We start from the raw sequence: 22,164 nt of genomic DNA, 5'->3' as shown, positions 1-22,164 counted from the left end.
GATTAACCAGAGAGGTCATAGGTCAAGAGGAAGCCGGAGGTGCCTTGCTTAAGGAAAGGCCCAGCTAGAGATAGAGAGGAACCAAATGTTAAAACATGGAACACGTGTTTCAGCTATCAGATGAAACGCTCTCCCTCTCCCTCTCCCTGGGTCAGCTTTCAGTCTCCAGACAGCAGCTGTCTGTACAGAGGAAAAACTTAGACGAAGCCGTCAGACATGGAATATGTGTGTGTGTGTGTGTGTGTGTGTGTGTGTGTGTGTGTGTGTGTGTGTGTGTGAGGAGCCTGCTGATCTTAGATACTTCAAAATGCCTCAATCACTGGAACCACAAACACATTTCTAATCCATGGCTTATATCATAAAAGGCATTACATGAATTATTATCCTCTTTGATTATACAGAAACTGACTGTATGATAAATTATTTAACACATTAATGGCTTTGCCAGTTTTATAGCAGGAATTGTGCCTTTGGCAGTGTCTGCCATCCCTTTTTACATTTTTTGGATATAGCATTAGGTGACTGTCAGAGAACTGAAACATAAAACTCTTCTGGTTGATTCATTAGTCGAACAAAACACATAAAAAAATCTGACATATTATAGAAAATCAAAGATATAGCAATCCATCCATCCATCCATCCTCTGTACCCACTTAGTCCTAACCAGGGTCCCAGGGATCTGCTGCAGCCTATCCCAGCTCTCTCTGGGTGAAAGGCAGGGGTCCACCCTGGACAGGTCCCCAGTCCATCACAGGGCCACATAGAGACAAACAACCTCACACACTCACACTCACTCCTATGGGCAATTTAGAGTCACCAATCAACCTGACATACATGTTTTTGGACTGTGGGAGGAAACCAGAGTACCTGGAGAAAACCCACACAAGCACAGGGAGAACATGCAGACTCCACACAGAAAGGCCCCTGATGGGTTTCAAACCAGGAACCTTCTTGCTGTGAGGCAACAGTGCTAACCACTCTACACTGTGCTGCCCGTCTATGCTACTAATCCTGAATTGGCGAAATTACCATAATTAACTATCTCTTAATAGTATCAGTATGTGACTGAAACTAGGAATATGTTTTCACTGAAGATTCAATGTAATTAAACCTAAATTTCATGGACAGAGTGTTAGATTGGTAATGAGCCGTGTTGCCAAATCTACAACTATATCAATTATACAACTGTGAAATTGTTCGTTGACAAAAACTCACATCTCCTTTCTATACATCCATATGTGAACACAGCTCAAGCATTCAGCAGCTTGAATCCAGGATAATTATGTTTGGATGAAACGTGGAACCTTTCACTAACAATATTTCTGTGTTGTGTCCTCATTATGCTCAGTCTCCGGTAGCACAGCTCTAGGGGGTGAAATGAAAGCTACACACCACAGCACACTGGGAGAATTTACATAATTTCAGGGATATACAATACTGTGCATGCAAGAACATAAAACTACAACAAATTCAGAACTGAGCAGACACGCTGCTTTAGTGGGAATACTTGCATGCCTTGAATTTTTCAGCATCATCGAGTCCAAACTAGACTTGGCTCATAAAGCTGGCAATCAGTGCACTGCATTGTTTGTTTTAATGAGTAACGACAGCATCACAGTGGTGGTAGCTAAAGTAAGAAATCTGTAGAAAACCGTGCCTTCATATGTCCAGCCACATTATAAAAGAATCGGAAGTATAGAAAACGGCACTTGGTCCTAACTCTTTGTAGAAATGATGTGCAGCAGCAGCCAGAATTCAAAATTGGAGGATCTGAAGTGTGTGTGTGTGTTGGCTGTTGGCCACGAGGACTGTGACTCAGACTTGAGACAATACACAGCCAGACATAAATTAAACAGCAAAAGAGACAACGGGATGAATTTGGCACATAACTCACCCTACCTGTCAAGAGGCAAGATGAACACATGCTGCTTTTGTCTGTCCAGGTTTTATATCAGTAATAGGGCTTCTATAGTCCGTGAATAATGAGCATCTCTGGAAGAGGAACAGTGAGACTAAGTTCTCAGATCATGGATGTGAAGCCCCAATAGATGAGATGATAATTGTACCCTGAACCGAGGAATATTAAGGATTAATGTTTCCACTCTTGTTCTCTCTGTTCTATTAATACTCTACAGTAAGCCAAGTTCTGTTCACTCAATTACAGCCTGACACAAATGTTCCTGTGTGTGTGTGTGTGTGTGTGTGTGTGTGTGTGTGCAGCCTCCCCTAAGAATGAATGAGCTTTAATTAGTGCTTGCTTCAAAAGAAAGAAAGACAAAAACAAAGCGAGGAGAAGGTAAATGTAAAAACGCTACCAAACAGCACAGGAAGGATAACACGGTTGAAAATAAATAAAATAAATGAGCGCACAAAGAAACCACTTTGAAAAAGAAGGAATGCATAAAGAAAAAAAAAAACCATAAAAGGAAGAGTATTGTGAATCAGACCCAGCTGCTTCATTCATTCTGCCCCCATGGAAACTATGAACAGAACTATGAAAATGAATGAAATTCGGGATCTACAAGCACACAGAAACACACAACTGCTGCATGACTCTCCTGCAAAGAGCTACTTGTGGTAGCACTGAAGTGTTTCCAAGTGTCTATGACACACACACACACAGACACACACTCAGTGACTCACACCAAACCACATCATAATGCAGCTTCATATGTCTGAGAGGTTTAAAGTTTTAGGCTGGAAGTTAAACTGAGGACAACAGGCACTCAGTAAACATGGAAACCAGTCTGTCAACATGCATGCAGTCAGTAAAACAGCCAACGTGTAAATCAGTCAGTTCACCGGTTAGTCCCTTGGAGCTTATTAGTTGAGACGTTTTGACATAAAGTCCAGAACTGATACGTGGTTGGGACTGGTCAGAACCAAATGAGTCACACCAGACAGCGACGTAACAGAAGCATTTACAGCCAACAGATTAAAATAACCCACATTTGTTGTATTTGTTGGATTGAGCCAAGTTGGAGATGTAACCACACACATTGTTCCATCCATCCATCATCGATACCCACTTATTCCTTAACCAGGGTCACGGGGACACATTGTTCCATCTGGGATTTTGTTAACGCAGACTACAATCACATTACAAGCTGAAGTGGCGGGAATCCGCTTTTTGACAGTGTGAAAGTGTGAACAAACCAAATCAGATGCCTGAGGCCAATCACATAAGTGTTTCTGGATCAGATTTATATCTGATCTCTGACTGTACGGCTGCTGTCAGAATGGTCAGATCAAAAATCATGTTTTTTGTTTAAATCACACTCCCTGCTGTCATTATTCACTGTCGGCCATATTTGATGCCTTAAGATTTTACCGATGTCAAATCACATTTGCAGAAATGGTTGATGTAAAATGGTTCATTGTTTCTAGTCGCTCCTTATACAATATATAAAGACTTTGCTTCCAAGAGTCCATCGTGCCGTCTCACCTGTAGCTTCCTGTCATTTTGTACTCACCTGTTTTCCTGCCAGTTTTTATCTGCCTGTTTTTCGACCTTCTGGATGTTTTTGGACTGTTGGCTGTGTGCCTGGTGTTTCTGCCTTCCTGTGCCCAACCACACTGCTGCCTCTGCCTGTTGGCCAAGTCCTTACCTGCTATTTTCCTGTTTTTCTGAGGCAGACAAGACAGATTCTGCAGTTACGCATGAAGTGTGTGTCTTGTGCCTCCAGGTGCAGCTATATGAAAGACAGCCTACACATTTATTATTATTTCATTTTGTCTTTAATAATATTTAAAGAATTATTATGAGTATTCTTATCAACATAGAGCTGTGCCAGGCTTTGAATCCTAACACAGGTTTTGTAAATATAGCTCTGTTGTGTTGCTGTTAGGGTGAAAGCTGTTGTTAAAAAAAAAAAAAAAAAAAAATCATATATTGTACAAACATTTTGTTCTTTTTCACTATTTCTAATGTTCCTGTTCATGTCAAGGGATAAGAAATATTTGCTGAACCTGTGAACTCAGAGACTCATGTCCTGCTGAATAAAGAGCAGCATGATTAACTGGAAACACACATACCTGGATTCACACTCAAAGCCCCTGGATTTGTAAGACACACAAGTGGAGATTTGACTGTAAATTAGAAACTTGGTGTGCTGGCTGTTCAAAGCCTGCTCTGACATTTAGGGCAATTTGCTTGTTTGCTTTCTATTTGAGATTCAGACGAGAAAGTCAAGTAAAGGACACTCTGGGGTGCCCTTACTCATCACCGGCACCTAAAGAGATATTACGGCAATGCCACACATGTAACACACACAGCTGCTTCCCTGTCAAAACTGTGTTAATGTCACCAATAAAACATAATGTGGAGTGACTGTTTAGAGGTGGGATACAGTCATGAAGATTTTTGTCTTCCCAATACTGGTACTGGTCAACAAACAGCACAGATCTAGTCAGACAGGAAATCCCTTCATATTTTTTTTTTTATCCGTTGTGATCACATTTTACTAAGAACACATGCTTTTCCTACACACACACACACACACACACACACACACACACACACACACACTCAAACAGTAGTTTCCTCGTTGACTAAAAGCAGCCAATAAAGTGTTTTACTGCTGTGTAGTGCAGGATAAGAGGCAAATTACTTACTGCAGTAAACTAATGAACAGCAGCGATGTTAGGACAGGGAGAGCAGTAAACCATACCCAACTAAAACCACAAACTATCCGCAGGTCAGAGCTGCTGAGATACAACGTCAAACCTGAGTCATAACATGAAGTGTAAAGGTTAGTTACCGACCACCATGAATTATCAGACATTAATGAATCCAATAGGCTTGTTGATCCTCCTTGATGGACTAAACTAAAACCCTGCAGTTATATTTAATGTATTTATGTTCATTTTAAAGCGAACACAGCCCCCTAACACATCAAGGTTTAAAGTATTAGTGGGCTGTCAGAGTATTATAGAGGTGTGAGATATGAATCTTTCATTTTCTGTTTTTGTTGATGTGATCCTCACATTGTTTATGTCATATTGTGGCATAATATCAGTATGATCAGTCAAATCACGTCATAGTTCACAGCCTTTGCTATGGAGGAAGGTATTTTATCATAGTAGTATCAATCTGTAAAAAGACATTTCTTACTTCAAGTTACTTAGTTTAGGGTTTGCTCTTGTTCTTGGTCTTACACAACAGAAAACTAATATTTGTGTTTTGAAGTCAATCACTCAGAAAGCTTTAGGGCTTTAGATAAGTGTCTTGCGTTTGATACACCAAAGGCTTAATAAATTAAATCAAGAAAATAATTGGATTAGCAGATTAACCGATCATGAAAGTAATCATTAGTTTCAGGCCTAATAAAAAAAGAACTGCAGCTGAAAGAAAAAGCAGTCGCTTGGGTTTTATGAGCATTAAATTTATAGTGTTAAATGAAACTTGCTCAGCATTTAAGGCTTTCCCAGTGGACTAAACTCATTAAAGAAAAATATACATAGAAAATTAAAGGCAATTATTTTTGTAATGCAGTTTGATTCTGAACTGCAGCTCAGTGGTAAATGATAAAAACCAACAACAGCAAACAGGAGGCCAATGTTTCTAATTAAGTTACTGTCTAATCATGAATGTTTTGGTTGTTTTCAAATGAAACTGAAATGAAAAACATTTTTACTACCTTACTGCTGAAATGCAAACACTATGAAAAAGCTCTGGCTGATCCTACTGTTCCTTTTGATAGATTTCCATGTGGTAATCAAAACTGAATGTAAACGAGCTGTAATTAATCTTGAATGAGTCCATTGTGGTCTGAGACACATCACTGTGGTTATTAAAGAGCTGAAATATTTTAATAAGCATGATGATGTGCAGAGTCAAAACAACCATGAGTTCTTCTTGATATTATACACACACACACACACACACACACACACACAGAGTCAGACAAAGATGGACCAGATGCTAACGTGTCTATGTCAATCCTCTGGATCTTTGACTTTCTGTACATCTCTCTCTGTCTCTCTCTCGTCTCAAACATGGCAGGACTGCGACATGCACATTTGTCATAATGAAACTATTTTCAAGCTTTGCCTACGTTTCATAAAATAAACACAGATGCTCATCAGTATTGAACAGAGCCCAAGGTTATTTTTCTAGACAATACTATAAATATACTATAAGTTCGTTTACAGTCAAGCCCGAAAAAACAGCAAAGCTTCACGGTTTAGAAGCTGAAATCGGTCAATGATCGACATGATAACGACCCAATTTGTCATTTTCTCTCCATCAATCAAGGGAACATGACTTCAGGGTTGAAACAGTGAACATAAAATAAGGTGATGTGATATTGTTGTGCTTTTAAGAGCGAGACAAAGGAATCGATATGAGAAGGAGAGAGCTCAATAAAACGGTGAACAGGTCTGACCGACTCTTTCTCAGGATTCTTATCTGCTCTCTGACAGCTCAGCCAGCCGCAGGGGAGCCATCTCCTTCAGCTTCACACACACACACTTAAACGCAGGGTGGCGAGTAATTACTCAGGGTCAAGGATACCGGTGATCTCTAAGGAAGCCCTATTAAGTTTGTGTGTGTATGTGTGTCGACAGCCTTGCTGTGATTGGTCAAACATGGACCGCAGGGATGTCTGGGTAACAAAGAAAAATGTCACCCATTAGCAAGAAGGAAGCCTCTCAAGGGACTAGAGGTGAAACATGCAGTCTCTCAATCTTTATTCCTGGACTTTCAGTGAAGGTAATTTGAGCTTTAATCATGAGGATCATAATGGACAGAGCGGACACCTGCATGGGTCCAGTTCAAACAGGAAATACCATATTTGAACAAGAACGCAGAGACTATGACACTGACCCTGTCGTGTAGATCAGTGCATTGAGGTATTACTATAAATAGCAGCCAACTGGAGCCCCCACCCCTATGGTATCTTTGACACTGGTGGTGGAGACAAAGAGACGAAACAGATATGGATGTTTAAATATGATTCAGCACTGGTCAACTGGAACAGCAAAGGATCCAGTCATCTGGATCCAAGTCATCTGGATCCAAGTCATCGAGGGCAATTTCAAACCTGTTACTCGAACTCTGGTTGAAATGGACTCTGATTTGTTTTCATCTCTGCACGATTTATTTGGATAAAGGTGGAAAGAGCGGACCAAAGCCACTGCACCACGACCGTTCAAAGGAAGTCGTCTCAGTGTGGTTGTCAAAGTACTAAAGGCAATAAAAAACTGACTAATGGGGAAGAAAAGTCAAAAAAGTTTACCAATACGTCCAGTGATTGGAACCAGAGTGACTACAGACACACATCTTCCTGTACATCTGAAACAGGACTTTAATGATGGATTCCTGCAGCGCAGCGAGCGAGTCCAACAAAAATATGAAACTAGTTAAAGTTTTGGCTCGGCTGCAGAACATCATTCATTCAGCGGGTTTAGAGACATGCACACAGCAATAAAAATAATCTGGTTTCTACACAGACAGCAGATAAAGATCGCTGTAGGTGTCTGAAGGAATATTTAAAGCCTAGCATCTGGATGTTACAGCATGTATACACTATTGGCCTGTTGCCCCTGTTAACACAGAAAAACAAACACTTTTATGATTTTTGCTATTTTGTGCACTTTGCTCGGCAAATCTGTTGCATTGCCCAAAAGTCAATCTGAAAAATGTCACATTAGCCAGAGTGAATAAAAACAGCAGATGGACAAAGGCTTTAACAGTTTTACACTAATGATTTATTGTAATATCTCCACCAAGTGACACAGAGGAAATTAAACATGGTCAGTATTTTGAACATTTTAGTGTTTTGCCCTCTAACACAAATGTCTATTCTGCGCTTTACCAGCAGACAAGGCCTTTAGAGCAAACTGCTCTAGAGGGTCGACTGTGCAAAACTGATGCTATGCCAAACAGTCTTTCTGGGGTATTTTGTCTTCTTCACTGTCTGAACGTTTTATGAGGCTAGAGGGTCTGACGTTGTCCAGATTGTAAAGTCATCTCAGACAAATGTGTGATTTTAGGGTGTAAAAAAAAAATAATAAAAAGACTTCCCTTGATTTATATAAAAATCATTCTGGCATTGAAAGTACATCTTGAATCACAGTAGAAATAAATTCTTTATTTTGGTTTTTACAGAACAATCTGACTATCTATGGCTGACAGCTCTGCTCTGTCAATCAGGATAAAAGCTTCCTGTCTCTCTCACACACACAAAGGCAAACACCTGCCCACAGCAGTTAATAACATCAGGGTATATCAGCCAGCACCACCAATCAGCTAGTAACACACACTCACATACGTGTCTGTAAAATGTCTTTGTGATCGATTAGAGTCAACACGGATGCTCATTACACTACCACACACACACACACACACACACACACACGCGTGGACACATGCACACACCATATGGCTGCAGCTGTCCAAAAACTAGAAAGCTTTTAAGGAAGCAATAGACAAAGGAGGAGGAGTGGAAATCCTTTCTTTGTATTTATCTATTTAACACTGTTCCTCGCTCTATCCCTGCAGCTCTCTTTTTCTCGTTTGTCCCCTGGTGGGTAATAAGGGCTAATCCACTTAAGTTCCCTCTCTCCCTGTTCCTGTCTGTCACCCTAACATACACAAACACGCCTACACAAACACACACACACACTTGTTTTTTCATACCCATATGTTCTTGGCAATGGGTGTGTGTGTGTCTGTGAGTGAGTGGGAGACAAAGAGAAGTGGAGGGAGGGAATCCCTGCCTCTCTTATTGTTTCTGATGACAGCAGGGGTGAGTCTCTCTCTCTCTCTCTCTCTCTCTCTCTCTCTCTCTCTCTCTCTCTCTCTCTCTCTCTCTCTCTCTCTCTCTCTCTCTCTCTCTCTCTCTCTCTCTCTCTCTCTCTCTCTCTCTCTCTCTCTCTCTCACACTCGTCAATAATAAATGTATAGCTCAGTTCCCTTTATTGCGCCCATGTTTCCATCTCTTGTTCTGATTCCTTTTGCCTTATTCTGTCCCACTGAAGATGTGAGGAGAGGAGGAAACATATTTTTAGAGAAACGAGACGCCCTTCACTGCAGATAAGGATGGCTCAGCAGATATTAGAGCTCTGTGGGCCTTTATTTTCCCTTTTACACAATGTCCAATTGATATTTAGAGCACGCACTTATCCCCATTGCCACAGCCTTGTCTTCTTCAGTCTGTCTGTATATTTTGATGTGTGTACATTGTTTGATGCACGCCTGGACATTTACTAAAATCTTGTATTCTGTATTTATACTGTGCTCAGACTACAATGTAAATGGTTCTACACTGTTCAGACAGTGAATGAACATGATCCATATTTCTACATGCAGCAGCATGTTTTAATCAATCATTATCGAAGTCTGCATTTAATAGTAGTCTGGAAATTTGTTACTCAGTACATCTTCTGGTTATTCGGTCCTATAGATCCGCAATGTTGTCTAAACTTCAATCTAAATCAGGGCATTAATACTGTAGTTCATAAAGCTGTGGTGATGCAGTGTCAGGTCAGACCAACAAGCTGCAGACAGGAGCACGTCAGACCACTGACAGACTTCAGTGCAGGGCGGCTTTGTGTATCCCAAGGATGTATTAAGTATCACCCACACACATGGTTCCTAAGAGGTCCCTCCTCATTCCTCATTTAAAGGAACAGGGCACTCATTGGCCATAACTATAACTATTTCTGTCAACTAAAACTGAGGATGCCATACTGTAAGATCAGTAAAAAGAAAAACAAAAACCCATGAAAAAGTCCATTAAAGCAAGTGATCCTGCAGACAATACTCCCTGCAAAGCCACCACATGATACAACTTAATCCAAAGGCCTCCTCCACTAATGTCCAGATAAAAGCAGTTTACTCCTGTTACAGTAACGTTGTCCAGCTGTTGCAGGAAATGGTGTTTTGCATGATTTCATATGGTCAGTATAAAGAGTGTCATTACCTAGTGTGATCTCATAAAGCTTCATTCAAACAGCAGCATTAATCCCTCTGCATAAACTCAGTAATTGATTTTAATTCCACCGCCAACCCACACACACACAGTATAATGGTAGGTGTCCTCCTGAAAACACACCTGTGACTGCAGAAATCAGGTCGGCTGTTTTCAGACTGGACGTTTCTTCTCTGGATGAATCAAGGTTTTTATCCTTACAGTCCCGTGATGTTTGTCTCCGGGGTGAAATGAGGTCTTGTCAGAGTAACCTGAGCTCTTTCTTCATGAACTAATATACCTCGAACAGAATAGACACGCTGGACTCGCTGTTTTAATCCAGCTGATATCAGGCAGATTTAGAATTGGCCAGACATAACCGATCTACACTAAATACCACTTCTTCTTTAGCTTTGAAGAGAACACTGCCATCTGATTGGTTTTCACCACTGGATGAGATGCTGAGCTGACGGATCATCACCTGATTCAGAAATGGATCCCAGATCATGTTTATACTGTTAAATGTGGTCCAGTGCACTTAATGCTAACGCCCTCTGCATCATACTACAACATGACGGTGCTATCTATAGCAACATTACTTAAAAGTGCCTGCAGTGCAAACTTCACTTTTAACAGCTACTGAATTTCTTTGTCTTTACTAAACATCACCATGGCTGCAGACATTACTCATGGCTCTCAGCAGATTAGCTGAGAAAATAAAGTCTAATTACCTGTTCATGCACACAGTTAATGCTGACACTGCTTCAGTCCACGCTGCTGGAATATGAAGAAAACACACTGGCATTCGATTTGATGAGAACAGGAAGCTGTTGAGGCCAAACACCAACAATAAGAAGAAAAGCATATAGGATAAAATGACACGGTATTCAAGAAAGACATTGGGCCTCTGTGATTAGATTATACACAGATGACGGATCGGACTAAAGCAGGATTTAGCAGGAATCAGCTTCGTGCCATGATGCCACTTGATGTGAGTGTAGTGTTAAACTCCCATCATCTCTGGGTGGAGCAGTGCTGTGCTTCACCTGCCTCCATCAAGGCACCAACCACAATGACGTCACTAAGCTCTGCTTGCTGTGTCTGTTGTTCTAATAAACTAAGAAAACACTGCTCTGTGGTTAATCTGCCAGTGTAGCAACAGCAGCAGACAGCTAGACAGCTATTGACAGACAGCTGGCGTCATCCGTCTGACAAACACTCTGATTGCATGTGCGTTGGTTCGAATGTGTGTGTTACGTCCTGTTTCCTCTGATAATTTGGATCCTATTTATAAACCTCTGATTAGCATAACATTGAGCAGCCGCACCGCCTGCGTTTTCCTCCCTGCGCTTTGTGACTCCAGTCTGGCAGAGGATGCATTTCTGTATATGTTCTGACTCTTTTTCATTTCTCTGCTCCCTCATTCTTAAAATGTGACAATTCTGAAAGTCTAATTTCCATTTCATGTTTCAATATATTAATCAAATAAGAAAAACCTTCCCTTTTCAAAACAAGTTTGATTGGAGCTTTTCAGATATGTGTTTTATTCAACAGCCAGTCAGTCAGTCTGATTGTTGTGAAGCTGCTGTCTATTAAGTTTCATTTTCAGGAGTGCAATGGGCTCTGTCGACACCGCATGTGTGAGCACAGGAACTAATAATAAAAACGAGCAAATGGCGTGCTGCGACCAAGAATGATTGAATAATCCAGATGATCAGGTTTCAGTGCGGAGCCACAGCTCAGCTGAAACTGACCTCACTCTTAGGAAGTTCTCTCTCCTCTCAGTCCTTATTGTCCTTGGCCCTCCTTCTGCCATTTCATACAAATTAGCATTTTTCTCAAGTTGTTTTCTGCAAAGACTGCAGCATGAATAAACAGGACAAATTCATCTTTCAGCAGACTCAACATTACACTCCTACACTAGTTGTGGATTACTGTGTTTACTCGGCCCTCCGGTGTGGTCTCTGCTCTTACAGTCAAGACTAAAAATCTGTGTATACTGGCCGAAGCTTAAATAGCATGTAGCGCCAGCTAAAACAGGTTGTTGTTTAGTCTGAGGATCTAATCACCATTATCAGTCAAAGCCAACAGTCTGATGAGCTTCTTATTTTTACACTGAACACTGAATCATAGTATCTGTCATATTGCACCATCACATTTCAGATTACATCACGTTAGACTGTGTCATGAGCAAAGCAAAGAGCAGAATAATGCAAAGTGTGTAATAGGGGTTTCTATGAGGGGCTGAGCCAGTGCTGCTCATGTCAGTATCACACGCTCAGTTAAACACCTGCAGAAGCATCAGACCAGGGAACATGACAAAAATGTACTGCACAGCCATGAAGCACCAAAGAGGGAAATCAGCATGACGCTGGCGTTTGTGCTTGCTCATTACTAAGTCTGACCGCACTCTGGGTAGACTGGATTCAGCTTAGCAAACAGCAGCTCTCCACAGGGGAGAATCCATCAGGGCAGCAAAGGAGGAGACGTTAAACGCAAACTAAAACGAGTTTCTTTCGTTTTATCAGACGATGTCAGAAGCGTGTGAAAGATTCCGACCGACACATTTACAGAGGGGTGTCGGTATTGGCTGACGCCCATGGATGTGGAGTTTTAGAGATGAGCTACAGAGCCACCTCTAATAAAGTCAGAGACTTGAGAGAGACGCTCCGGCTTCATTCTCACAGCAGCTCATACCCAGCAGTGCATTTTAATCTCTGCCTACGGCTCTAGCTGTTTTTTATGGTCAACAAAAATAAATTAATTTCCTCAAAATAAAGTGCTCCACCCCAAGGAAGACTGCAACCCAAACCAAACACTTTAATGCCCGTCTGAGCTCTTGCTGTGACGTGTAATGATCTTTATACAACGTCAAGAACTCAGCTGTGGTTCGCTGTGAGAGGTTCACTGAGGTTTGAGTCCTGCTGCACATCATGTGATGTGACATAAAACATTTTGCTGGAGCCTCCATCTTCCTTTCAGCACCACAAACAAAAAAGAAAAGACAAAACTGCTTCCTGTTTACAGCAGAGTCGGTTTGGTGAACATCCACCTCTGAAACTCTGACACCCAACATCATAATTCTCAGGCTTTGGGACATCAAGTTTCAAAACACACTCACAGATGAGAAACAAAGAAGTTTAAACTATTAAAATTAACTGTTTTAATAAATTCTCTACTTTTTCAAGCAAAATGCAAAAGGTTTGTGTAAAGATTAGAGAACTTGCTACTTATAAATGTAAGGTTTTGGAGAGCAACCCTCACATTATACTAAACACAGAACTAATGAGCCTGAGAGGTTTTCACTGTGAAGAAGATATAAACCAAAGCTCTGCACGAGGCAGAGAACATCTGGAGCATTGATGCAATAGAGGACACGACACAGCTCCATGCATGCTGGACCAATCTGAAATAAGAAACTGATTCAAACTGAAATAACCTCAGTCTGTTACCAGAGTGTGTTTGGCTTCATTGTTCTCTGGGACTCGTACTCGACTTCACGGCTCCAATTGTTTTACCTCCAACCAGACTTCAATGATTCAGGGTTTTTAAAACACGGTGTCTTATTGTTTGTACAGATGAGTCAACCAGAGGATTTCCATGTCCATCTGCTGGAGACGCTCCAGGGGACAGTCATCCAATATAATGGGAACGACAAAGAGGGGCAGATCACACATAGAGGTCAGTTCCTCTAAACACTACAGTGTTTAATAAACTACCGTGGCAGGATTTTACATATTAACGTTATTGAAGTGAATTACACAGAGTCTGGGTGTGTCACTGCTGCACACCTCACCATGTCCCCAGGTTCTAAGACTTTTCTTATTATTGAGATCATCAATTTTCCACATTTCTCCCTCCCTGTTTCTCACACACACACCACCACTTGCTGAGTCAGTATCCAACACACACACACTCACACACACTCACAGAGACCAGCTTCAAACATGTTGAAGGAGTCCAGGTGTCATTTAAATGAAGAGTGGGCTGATAATTTAAAAAGTATAAACTATATTCTTAACATATCAATCCCTCTACAACGATTTGTGACAAACTGATGGTTTGTTTGTCCTAAGAATGGCAGGGATATGTGCAAAATGCACACACGAGGTTTTACCCAACAAACAGTGAAGAGCCAAAAAATATTCAATCTGCAAATGATACATGAGCAAGAAAAGCAGCAAAGTCTCACAGTGGAGAAACTGGAACTGCAAATATTTGGGATTATTCATTGATAAAGAATCAAACCAGGTCTACACTGGATTGATTTTCTGTTCTAATTGATTAATGGACTAATTTCTCCCTGGATTATAAAACAGTGAAGGAGATCTGGGCTCTACAAAGTGACGAGCTGCTTCTTTCCATAACTGTTTAAAAACAAAAGTGAAATGTTCATCAATTCAATTAATGACTCAGTGAAGAAAGGGTTGAACAGCTGTATCCCCTCACCAACACACACACACACACACACACACACACACACAGACATACACAACCTTCAATATCAATTCGTGCAGCAAACATCTTCACCTCCTGACCATGTTGGATCAGTCTATCTCCTGTGCTTTGTTTCTAAAACAGCCTCCTGTGGTTCCTCAGGATTTCAGCTGCTGATCTGATGCGATTCCTCCATGATTCCTGTGTCTTTTGTGAAGACCAGCAGCATCAGACAGGAGCTCACTATTGCACACGCGCACACGCACACACTAACACAATTACCCTGTGAATGCATGCAAAGCCCTCAAATAGCGGGATGAAGAGCAGAATTGAGCCTCATTTCAAGCTGAATTTGGTGCCGACTGTGTGTGAACGCACACAGCAGATTCCTGCTGATGTTCACTTGGCTTCATGTTCTTGTTCACACGGCTCTGGGTGACATTCATCACACTTATGGTGCCTTTGTGGCACATTTGGGGGATTTGCAGCGGCTCTTCCTACCTGTTTTGTAGAAGGCATCAGTGTCGGGGTCGCTGGGCGCCTCCTCGGCCGCTTCTGCAGGGTTCATACCGGAATCCGGTTCAATACAATCCACCGACAAAGAAAGAGAGAATAAAGCCTCTCCGGCTCGGGAAATCCTCGCGTCTTTATTCCTTACATGTTCTCCGTCTCTCTCCCTGTCCCTCCATCCCCTTCTCTGGGTTTCTTTCTTTCTGTCGCCCTCTCGGGTTGTTTTGTGTTTCAGGGCTGGCTTCGTTTCTCTCTATTGTTCCCGGTCCAACCTCCCTCTGCTGCTGTCCGCCAGGGTCTCTCTACCTCCCTCCCTCCCTCCCTCCCTCTCCCCGTAGCTCCCCTCCCTCTGCCTCTCTCACTGTCGCTCACCCAGTTCAATCCATTCAGTTTTATTGGCGAGCACAAACACCCCCTCTCTATTCTGGTTATTATTCAGTGTGAGCTGCAGGTTCGTGTCCCCATTTAATCTGTGCAAAATTAGGATTTTGTCCGGATGGTGGCGCTAAAAGGAAACCAGTTTGTCCAGATGAAAAGAGATGAAATCTGCACATTTTATTCCTGTGGACAAGGAGGGATAAAAATCCGCCCTGGATGTGTCTTTGTTCAGACATGGTCTTGCATCTGCAACTAGGTGATCAGTCCTCTTCATCTCTGATGTCTGTCTGAGCTGAGCCTGGTCTCTGGCATCCATGTCTGCTGGGCCTGTACTGGGCACAGAGACCAGGTGCTCAGGTTTTCCTCCTAAAGTCCAAAAAACTTGCAGGACAGATGTCAATGTTGTTACAGCCTGTGAAGAAGGACTGCAGAGGGCCTCAGTCCCAGGACGTCTGTTTGGTCCAGGTCCACCCAGTGCTTGGTGGCACCTGAAAGATGTTTGACATCCAATTTATAATCTATAATGACTGCAGACCCATCAGGAGACCTGTCCCTACTCTGTAGTTTGACTCATTTACCACCGTTAAACAGTTTTTCCTTTTCCGAACTGAGGACGTCATATGGTGCACAGATTGTGGACTCATCCAAAGCGATCCTGTGCTTTGGGGCTATATAAAAGAAAATGGTTTAACCTGGTGAAGTTTAACCAAAGGTCACAAAAACAGAAATCATCCCCTGGAAACAACAAACCTCTGCATTCAGTGCTTCACCACTAACAACAGTAGCTGCTATACTTTGGACTTCCTGTCATCACATCATGACCCATTCAGGGAAAATGTGCAAATGGGAATAAAATGCAAAACCAAATGCAGGCAGCTCTGTGTGAGTTCTGCTGAGCTGTTCAGCATCTTTTTAATTAAACAGCAAACATTTACTGTTTGGGTCAGTATCAGTACTCTCATTAACCCTTTCAGCGGCAGCAGAACTGACTGTATTTCCCACCTGCCCGGTGCCAATCAGCAGAGAAACAAAGGAACAAATCTGTCAGCTTGTTGTGCAGGAATGGACCAAACATGAATGTTTACTGCAAAAACAATATGTGATTCTTTGAGACAACAAACCATTTTCCATGAATTTTCTAATTTTGCATCCCAACTTATAAAGAAATGGTTCTGCTCCTCTCTCAAACATTTTAGATAACGTAATGTATGAGCTATGTGAAGTGAGATCTTTGACATAATGCTCTGCTCCTGTTCCAGCTTTATTCTTTAGTACCAGCCAGGAAGAGACAGCCTGTGAGCTGGATTCTGTCCAGAGGGAACCATGTTTAACATGTCCCTGCACTCCCACTCACCCTTCTCCTCTGCTTTTCCTGCCAGTCTGAGCCTGGACACCTTATCAACATGGAAATCATGTACAAGCTGCCCCACTATCCTCTCTGTATGCTACTGCCACCTAGTGGGAAATACTGCACTTAACAGTAGAGTGATGCTGTGTTTGTTGCACTGGACAGTCCCAAAAGGCCCAATTAAAGTCCTGCTTTAATGGACAGTCTGGGCCTTTTCCAGATAATAGCCTGCTTCCATACATAAGTCTGTACATGCTCAGATTGTCACATAAAAATATGAATTATATCATCAGGCTGTTTCTCTACCAAGATTTTTTCTGCACTTCCCATTTTTTTCTTTGTGGTCCTGATTGTTATCCACATTAAACCTCTTCAGAGGACGAATAACATCCTACAGACATCCATCCATCATCTATACCCACTTAGTCCTAACCAGGGTCCCAGGGATCAGCTGGAGCCTATCCCAGCTCTCTCTGGGTGAAAGGCAGGGGTCCACCCTGGACAGGTCCCCAGTCCATCACAGGGCCACATAGAGACAAACAACCTCACACACTCACACTCACTCCTATGGGCAATTTAGAGTCACCAATCAACCTGACATACATGTTTTTGGACTGTGGGAGGAAACCAGAGTACCTGGAGAAAACCCACACAAGCACAGGGAGAACATGCAAACTCCACACAGAAAGGCCCCTGATGGGTTTCAAACCAGGAACCTTCTTGCTGTGAGGCAACAGTGCTAACCACTAATCTACCGTGCTGCCCATCCCACAGATATGGCCCCTACAAAAGCATCTTGAAAAGTAGTGCACTACCTAATGTGAACAACAGGGGGCGACTCAGAACACAGATTTGATCCATTTCATTAGCTTTTTAAAAATCTGCTGTAGCAAAGCTGAGTCCCTGCAGAACAATTGTAGCTATAGAAGTAATGATTAGTTATTAAAGCAAACACAGGAGCATGTGTGTTTACACTGACCTGTAAAACCCTTCAACTCACATCACATCTCCCCACACACACACACACACACACACACACACAGGTGTTTTCACTCACACGATCAAATCCCTCTGCAGGACTGAGTCAGTGTGTACAAACCCCACACTGGCTGACATCTTCAACCCTCACTCTCCCGTTACTTCTCTTCCATCTGTTTCATGAGCTCATGTAATTCCTTTCATAGCTCCACCCAGCTTCCACCACAGCAGAGGGCTAAACCAGCAGAGATAAGTGAAAACACCTGTGAGGATGTGCAGGCGCCCCCTGCACCGATTCTGTACCAGGCCAGTCTTATCGCACAAAGTCTACATTTAACATCTAAGACGATCCTGGAGTCTCCCTGCCCTGTTGGTAGGACTCACAGTAGGAAAAGCACAAGTGTAAACAATAAAACGAAGGCTGTCTGAATGAAACGGAGCTGTTTTAGTGTCATTGTTAATGTTACCAAGAACAGCGGTGGTAGTCTTCAATAAATACTTCAATAAATACTTCAATACCAGAATGGAAAACACTCTTTTCCAAGCATAAGTACAGCAGGAAAATCTACTTCTGGCTCCTGTGAGTTGTACATGTATGACATTATGAGATTAACAGGAAACTTTAAATACCTAAGTGATTTTTACAGATGGCAGATGTGGAACTGGTTTGGGGTATTTTTATTCCAGCCAGTGAATTAGGTAAGAAGGAAAGAAACACATTTATATTAGTGTTTTGAATGTTTTAAATCCTTGTTGTCTTGTGAAAGACTGGAGAGCGTTACCTAATTTAAACAAAACCATGTGTTAAGGTAAAGAGGGCATGTTGTACTTTCTTCAGACGTAAGTAGATATGACAAAAGAGCCAGATGAAGGACCCAGAATGATCAGGTGACCTGGGGTGGAGGGGAAGGACGGGGGCATCTGGTGGCTGGGCAGAGAATGGCAAGAAACAAGTGAAAATAAACAGGGCTAAGGCAGAAATCATGACATGAAGTCCCAGCACCAAATGCCAAAGACCTCTTAAAAACAAAAGTCAGCGGCGACTGTCTGCTCACGGCTTTTAACAACGAGACATATGTTAGTGTATGTGCAAATATGGTCCTGCATGTAAGATGATTTGCTCTGGGCCTCTTTGGAAGCTCGCTTTCTCTGTTCTGTTTGATGTCCCGTAAAAACCACAGTGTAGCTCTGACAGGCTCAGTGGGGGGAAACAGATGTACTGGGGTGATGAGTCACTTGTCCCAGGCAGCAGTTCCTTCGCCTTTCTACTTCAGAGGGATCTAATTGGCTAGTTATTATCTAAATATGTCTGCAGTCTGCGTCGCCGACTCAGCTTGAACATTATATCTGTAACAATGTCCCCCAGGCTCTCTCGGCCCCATTGTGTTGTTAGGTTAGAATGACTGGAGATGCATAAACAAGCTTTAGTGCCCCCCCCGGTTCACCATCAACCTCACCCTGCTCCTACACCCTCAGGACCAAAGCAACATCTCCGCTGTCTCTTTCTGCCACTCGTCTCAAACCCTTTTGTTTTCATTTCTGCTGTTGGCTTTAATTTGACAAATAATGATGCAAGATCCAAGTTTCCCGTGGCTGTGTCTAATAATAGGTTTCCATATGGATGTTGAGCTCTTCTCTGCCCCACATCCCTCTGTCTGTTCTTATGACTTAACCAATGAGAGATTTTATGGTTTATTTTCAGGGCCTTTGGTTGATCTGCAGTTCATCATAGTTACTTTTCTCTAATATGAGTTGATTTCAGAAGCATCCAGCTTCTGTTTAAATTTTAGCTAAATTATCAAGTGACTATTCATGACAAATGAGTTGTGTTTTGGATAAAACCCATTATCTGCTTAATGTGAATGGAGCTCAGTCAAATGGCTCCTTATCATTCTGGGTGTTTCCACAGCACATTAACAAACTGCACTTTCTGCACTGGATACTGATTGCAGTGGTCTCATTTAATAATAATAATAATAATAATAATAATAATGCAGAGCCTCAGAGTTAATGTGGCAACTATTTATTTATGTTTAAATGCTACACACAGCACCTTTCCAAGTCAGAGGTCCACAGTGAGGAGCCTCTGGCAAAGGTTGGACAAGCCTGCTGTTTCCTGTCCATGTGAACCAATGGAAGGGAGGGAGACATATGAGTGGTCAAGTTAGTGTGTTTTCCACTGTGGCCGAACAAATCCTTTATTTCAAAAGGAAGTAAAATATAATACATTTGAAACGAGCAGTCGAAGGACACACGTCAAACCTGCAACATCTACACTTTATCCTGTTAGCGAGTTACTGTGGCTAAAAAAAAAAACAAAAAACAAAAAACAAAACATAAACTCTCCAAAGTCTAATTAACAAATCTCAGCAGTATGGCACCATTTTCAGGCTGTCACAGAGTCCAGTGATGAGAGCACTATTTACAATGTCACCAAATGGAGTTTGATGAGCATGTGTTTTAAAAATAGTGCTGAGACCAGTGACTCAACATAAAACTATGTACATACCTGTAGATGTCCAAGCTTGTTTGCCTTTACATACACATCTTTTTTCACAGTGTTAATAAGTCACATCAATCATATTAAATAACAAACATTTCTGCTGTAGAAAAAGAAAAGGGAGAGAAAGAAGTAAATTTAAATGACATGTAATCACATGTGCATCACAATTCAACATAAAACATATAATATTAATACCAATAGTAATGATTTTTAACATCTACATGAAAATCTCTTTTCAGCAGCGTTTCTAGATGAAATATTTCTACTCTGCATTATTTCTCATGTCACTGTACTATAAACATGAAACATTCAGAACTGCATCTTTCCAGTAGAGATCTCTCTAACACTCACATTTGGTTTTTTCACTGTTTGCCATTCTGTCATCGCTCCGAGATCCTGTGCAGACTGAAATTACGGACCTGATTTATGCAGGTTTTCTGCCATTTCATAGGAAAAATCTGTTTGATTTCTATCTTATTAAAAGTCAGGTGATAAGGGTGACATTTCATCTCTGTGCTGACAGCATGTCTTTACATCATCCTACACATCCTCTGACTTTGGGTGAAATGTCAAACAAGACCTTTTCTTTAATTGTACTGTCATGGGTTTGCATCTGTATTCACTGGAAAAAGATTTCACCGATTCCCTCAGGGAGAGAAGATGACAAACATTACAGTACATTTGCTTCTTTTTTTTTTTTTTTGTACATCAAAAAACAATCAAGAACACATACTTTCAGCAGGACATGAATAAATACAGAAAATCAAGTGACCTCTAACAATCAAGCCAGTTAAACTTTAAACAATGCCCAAATTAAAAATAGAGAAAGAAAAACTCACCCAGAGGTTTGAGCATCAACATTAACAACAAAAAAAGTGATGACACTAACTATTATACAAGAAGTGTTTGTGCTTGTGTGGACCCAACACCTGAAACTTACCTCAAACACAAGAACAGAAAATGCAAATTGGTCCATCTTCAGCTGCTTCAAAGATAAACAAACAAACATAAACAGGGTCTGCTGTTTTTAAAACACCAGTGCCCCCAGACCACAGATCTGCATTAAGTGGGTGCTTGAAATAAAGTGCAGGATATTTTGAGCCATAATGTCCATATTCTATACTTCCTCTCCAAATACACATATGGATTAATCTCAATACTGACAAGTAAAACTGTTCTACAAAGTAATCAGTGAACATTGAACAATTACATTCTTGTAATATGATGAAAAAGCAGCAGTGCTGACGTCCTGTACCAAAAATCCTGCTGTATAGTAATAATAATCAAGTTGCACAGACAGTGATGAAACATGTGGTAGTGTGTGTTAATGGTGCATTCAGATACAAAGCAAAACAAATCAGCCAAATTATACATCAAATTATGATTTTCCACCAGCAAACAGGTATTTGCCTGTCGGATGTTTCTTTTCTGCTCCTGCACGTTCATGAAAATGAGACATAAAAGCTTGTGTGTCCAAATCAATTTGTCTGATTTTGCGCCATAAAATTTAATGATTATTTTCATTACACCTTCATTATACAGAACATTCATCTGTAAGTTATTCACTACTTAAATCAGTAAAATATCAGAAAGTGATGAAAAGTCGTTTTGTCTGGCCAAGCAGGAAATTCACTAAATTGATTAGTTTTCTGTTAGTTGACTAATCCCTTAATTTATAACGTGACACTTATTGGTTCACATTCGGTTTTGGGCATTAATCACTGCCTCACAAACTTCCTGTTAGTTTACACATTTGATCTTTTATGGTGTGTAACATAGACGTCTAATAAAATAAAAGTCTGGCATGAAATGACAGATTAGGTTTTTTTATTTATGTTAATGTTTTTATTTAAATTAGGAATCTACACCTATATTGTGCTCTGCGTTGTATCTGAACACCGAATTACAAAACTCAACCTGATGGAAACTCAACTTTACCTGTGTATTAGTTGACACAGAACCCCTTGCCTGCATTACTGTAAACAAAGGACTGTTGATAATATGACTTGAAAAACAACAGAATGATCATCTCTCCACATAAAAACAAACAAAAGAAAAAAAAAAGAAAACCATACAGGCGTGTATGTTTATGCAGC

The 22,164-nt window shown here is 41.3% G+C and overlaps 1 protein-coding gene across 2 annotated transcripts in view; it reads right to left on the bottom strand.

Moving 5' to 3' along the window:
* The window catches only part of kalrna (kalirin RhoGEF kinase a), a 100,159-nt gene extending 85,042 nt beyond the window's left edge, over positions 1-15,117 (bottom strand). For both annotated transcript variants that reach the window (XM_026295190.1, XM_026295187.1), the window contains exon 1: positions 14,853-15,117. In XM_026295190.1, coding sequence (XP_026150975.1) covers positions 14,853-14,919 — 67 coding nt within the window. In that variant the 5' untranslated portion in view covers positions 14,920-15,117. The remainder of the gene's footprint in view (positions 1-14,852) is intronic.
* Between the last annotated feature and the right edge of the window lie 7,047 nt (positions 15,118-22,164).

The sequence above is a fragment of the Mastacembelus armatus genome, chromosome 21 (genome assembly GCF_900324485.2).
Source record: "Mastacembelus armatus chromosome 21, fMasArm1.2, whole genome shotgun sequence".
NCBI lineage: Eukaryota > Metazoa > Chordata > Actinopteri > Synbranchiformes > Mastacembelidae > Mastacembelus > Mastacembelus armatus.
This window is presented reverse-complemented; position numbering and strand designations above follow the sequence as displayed.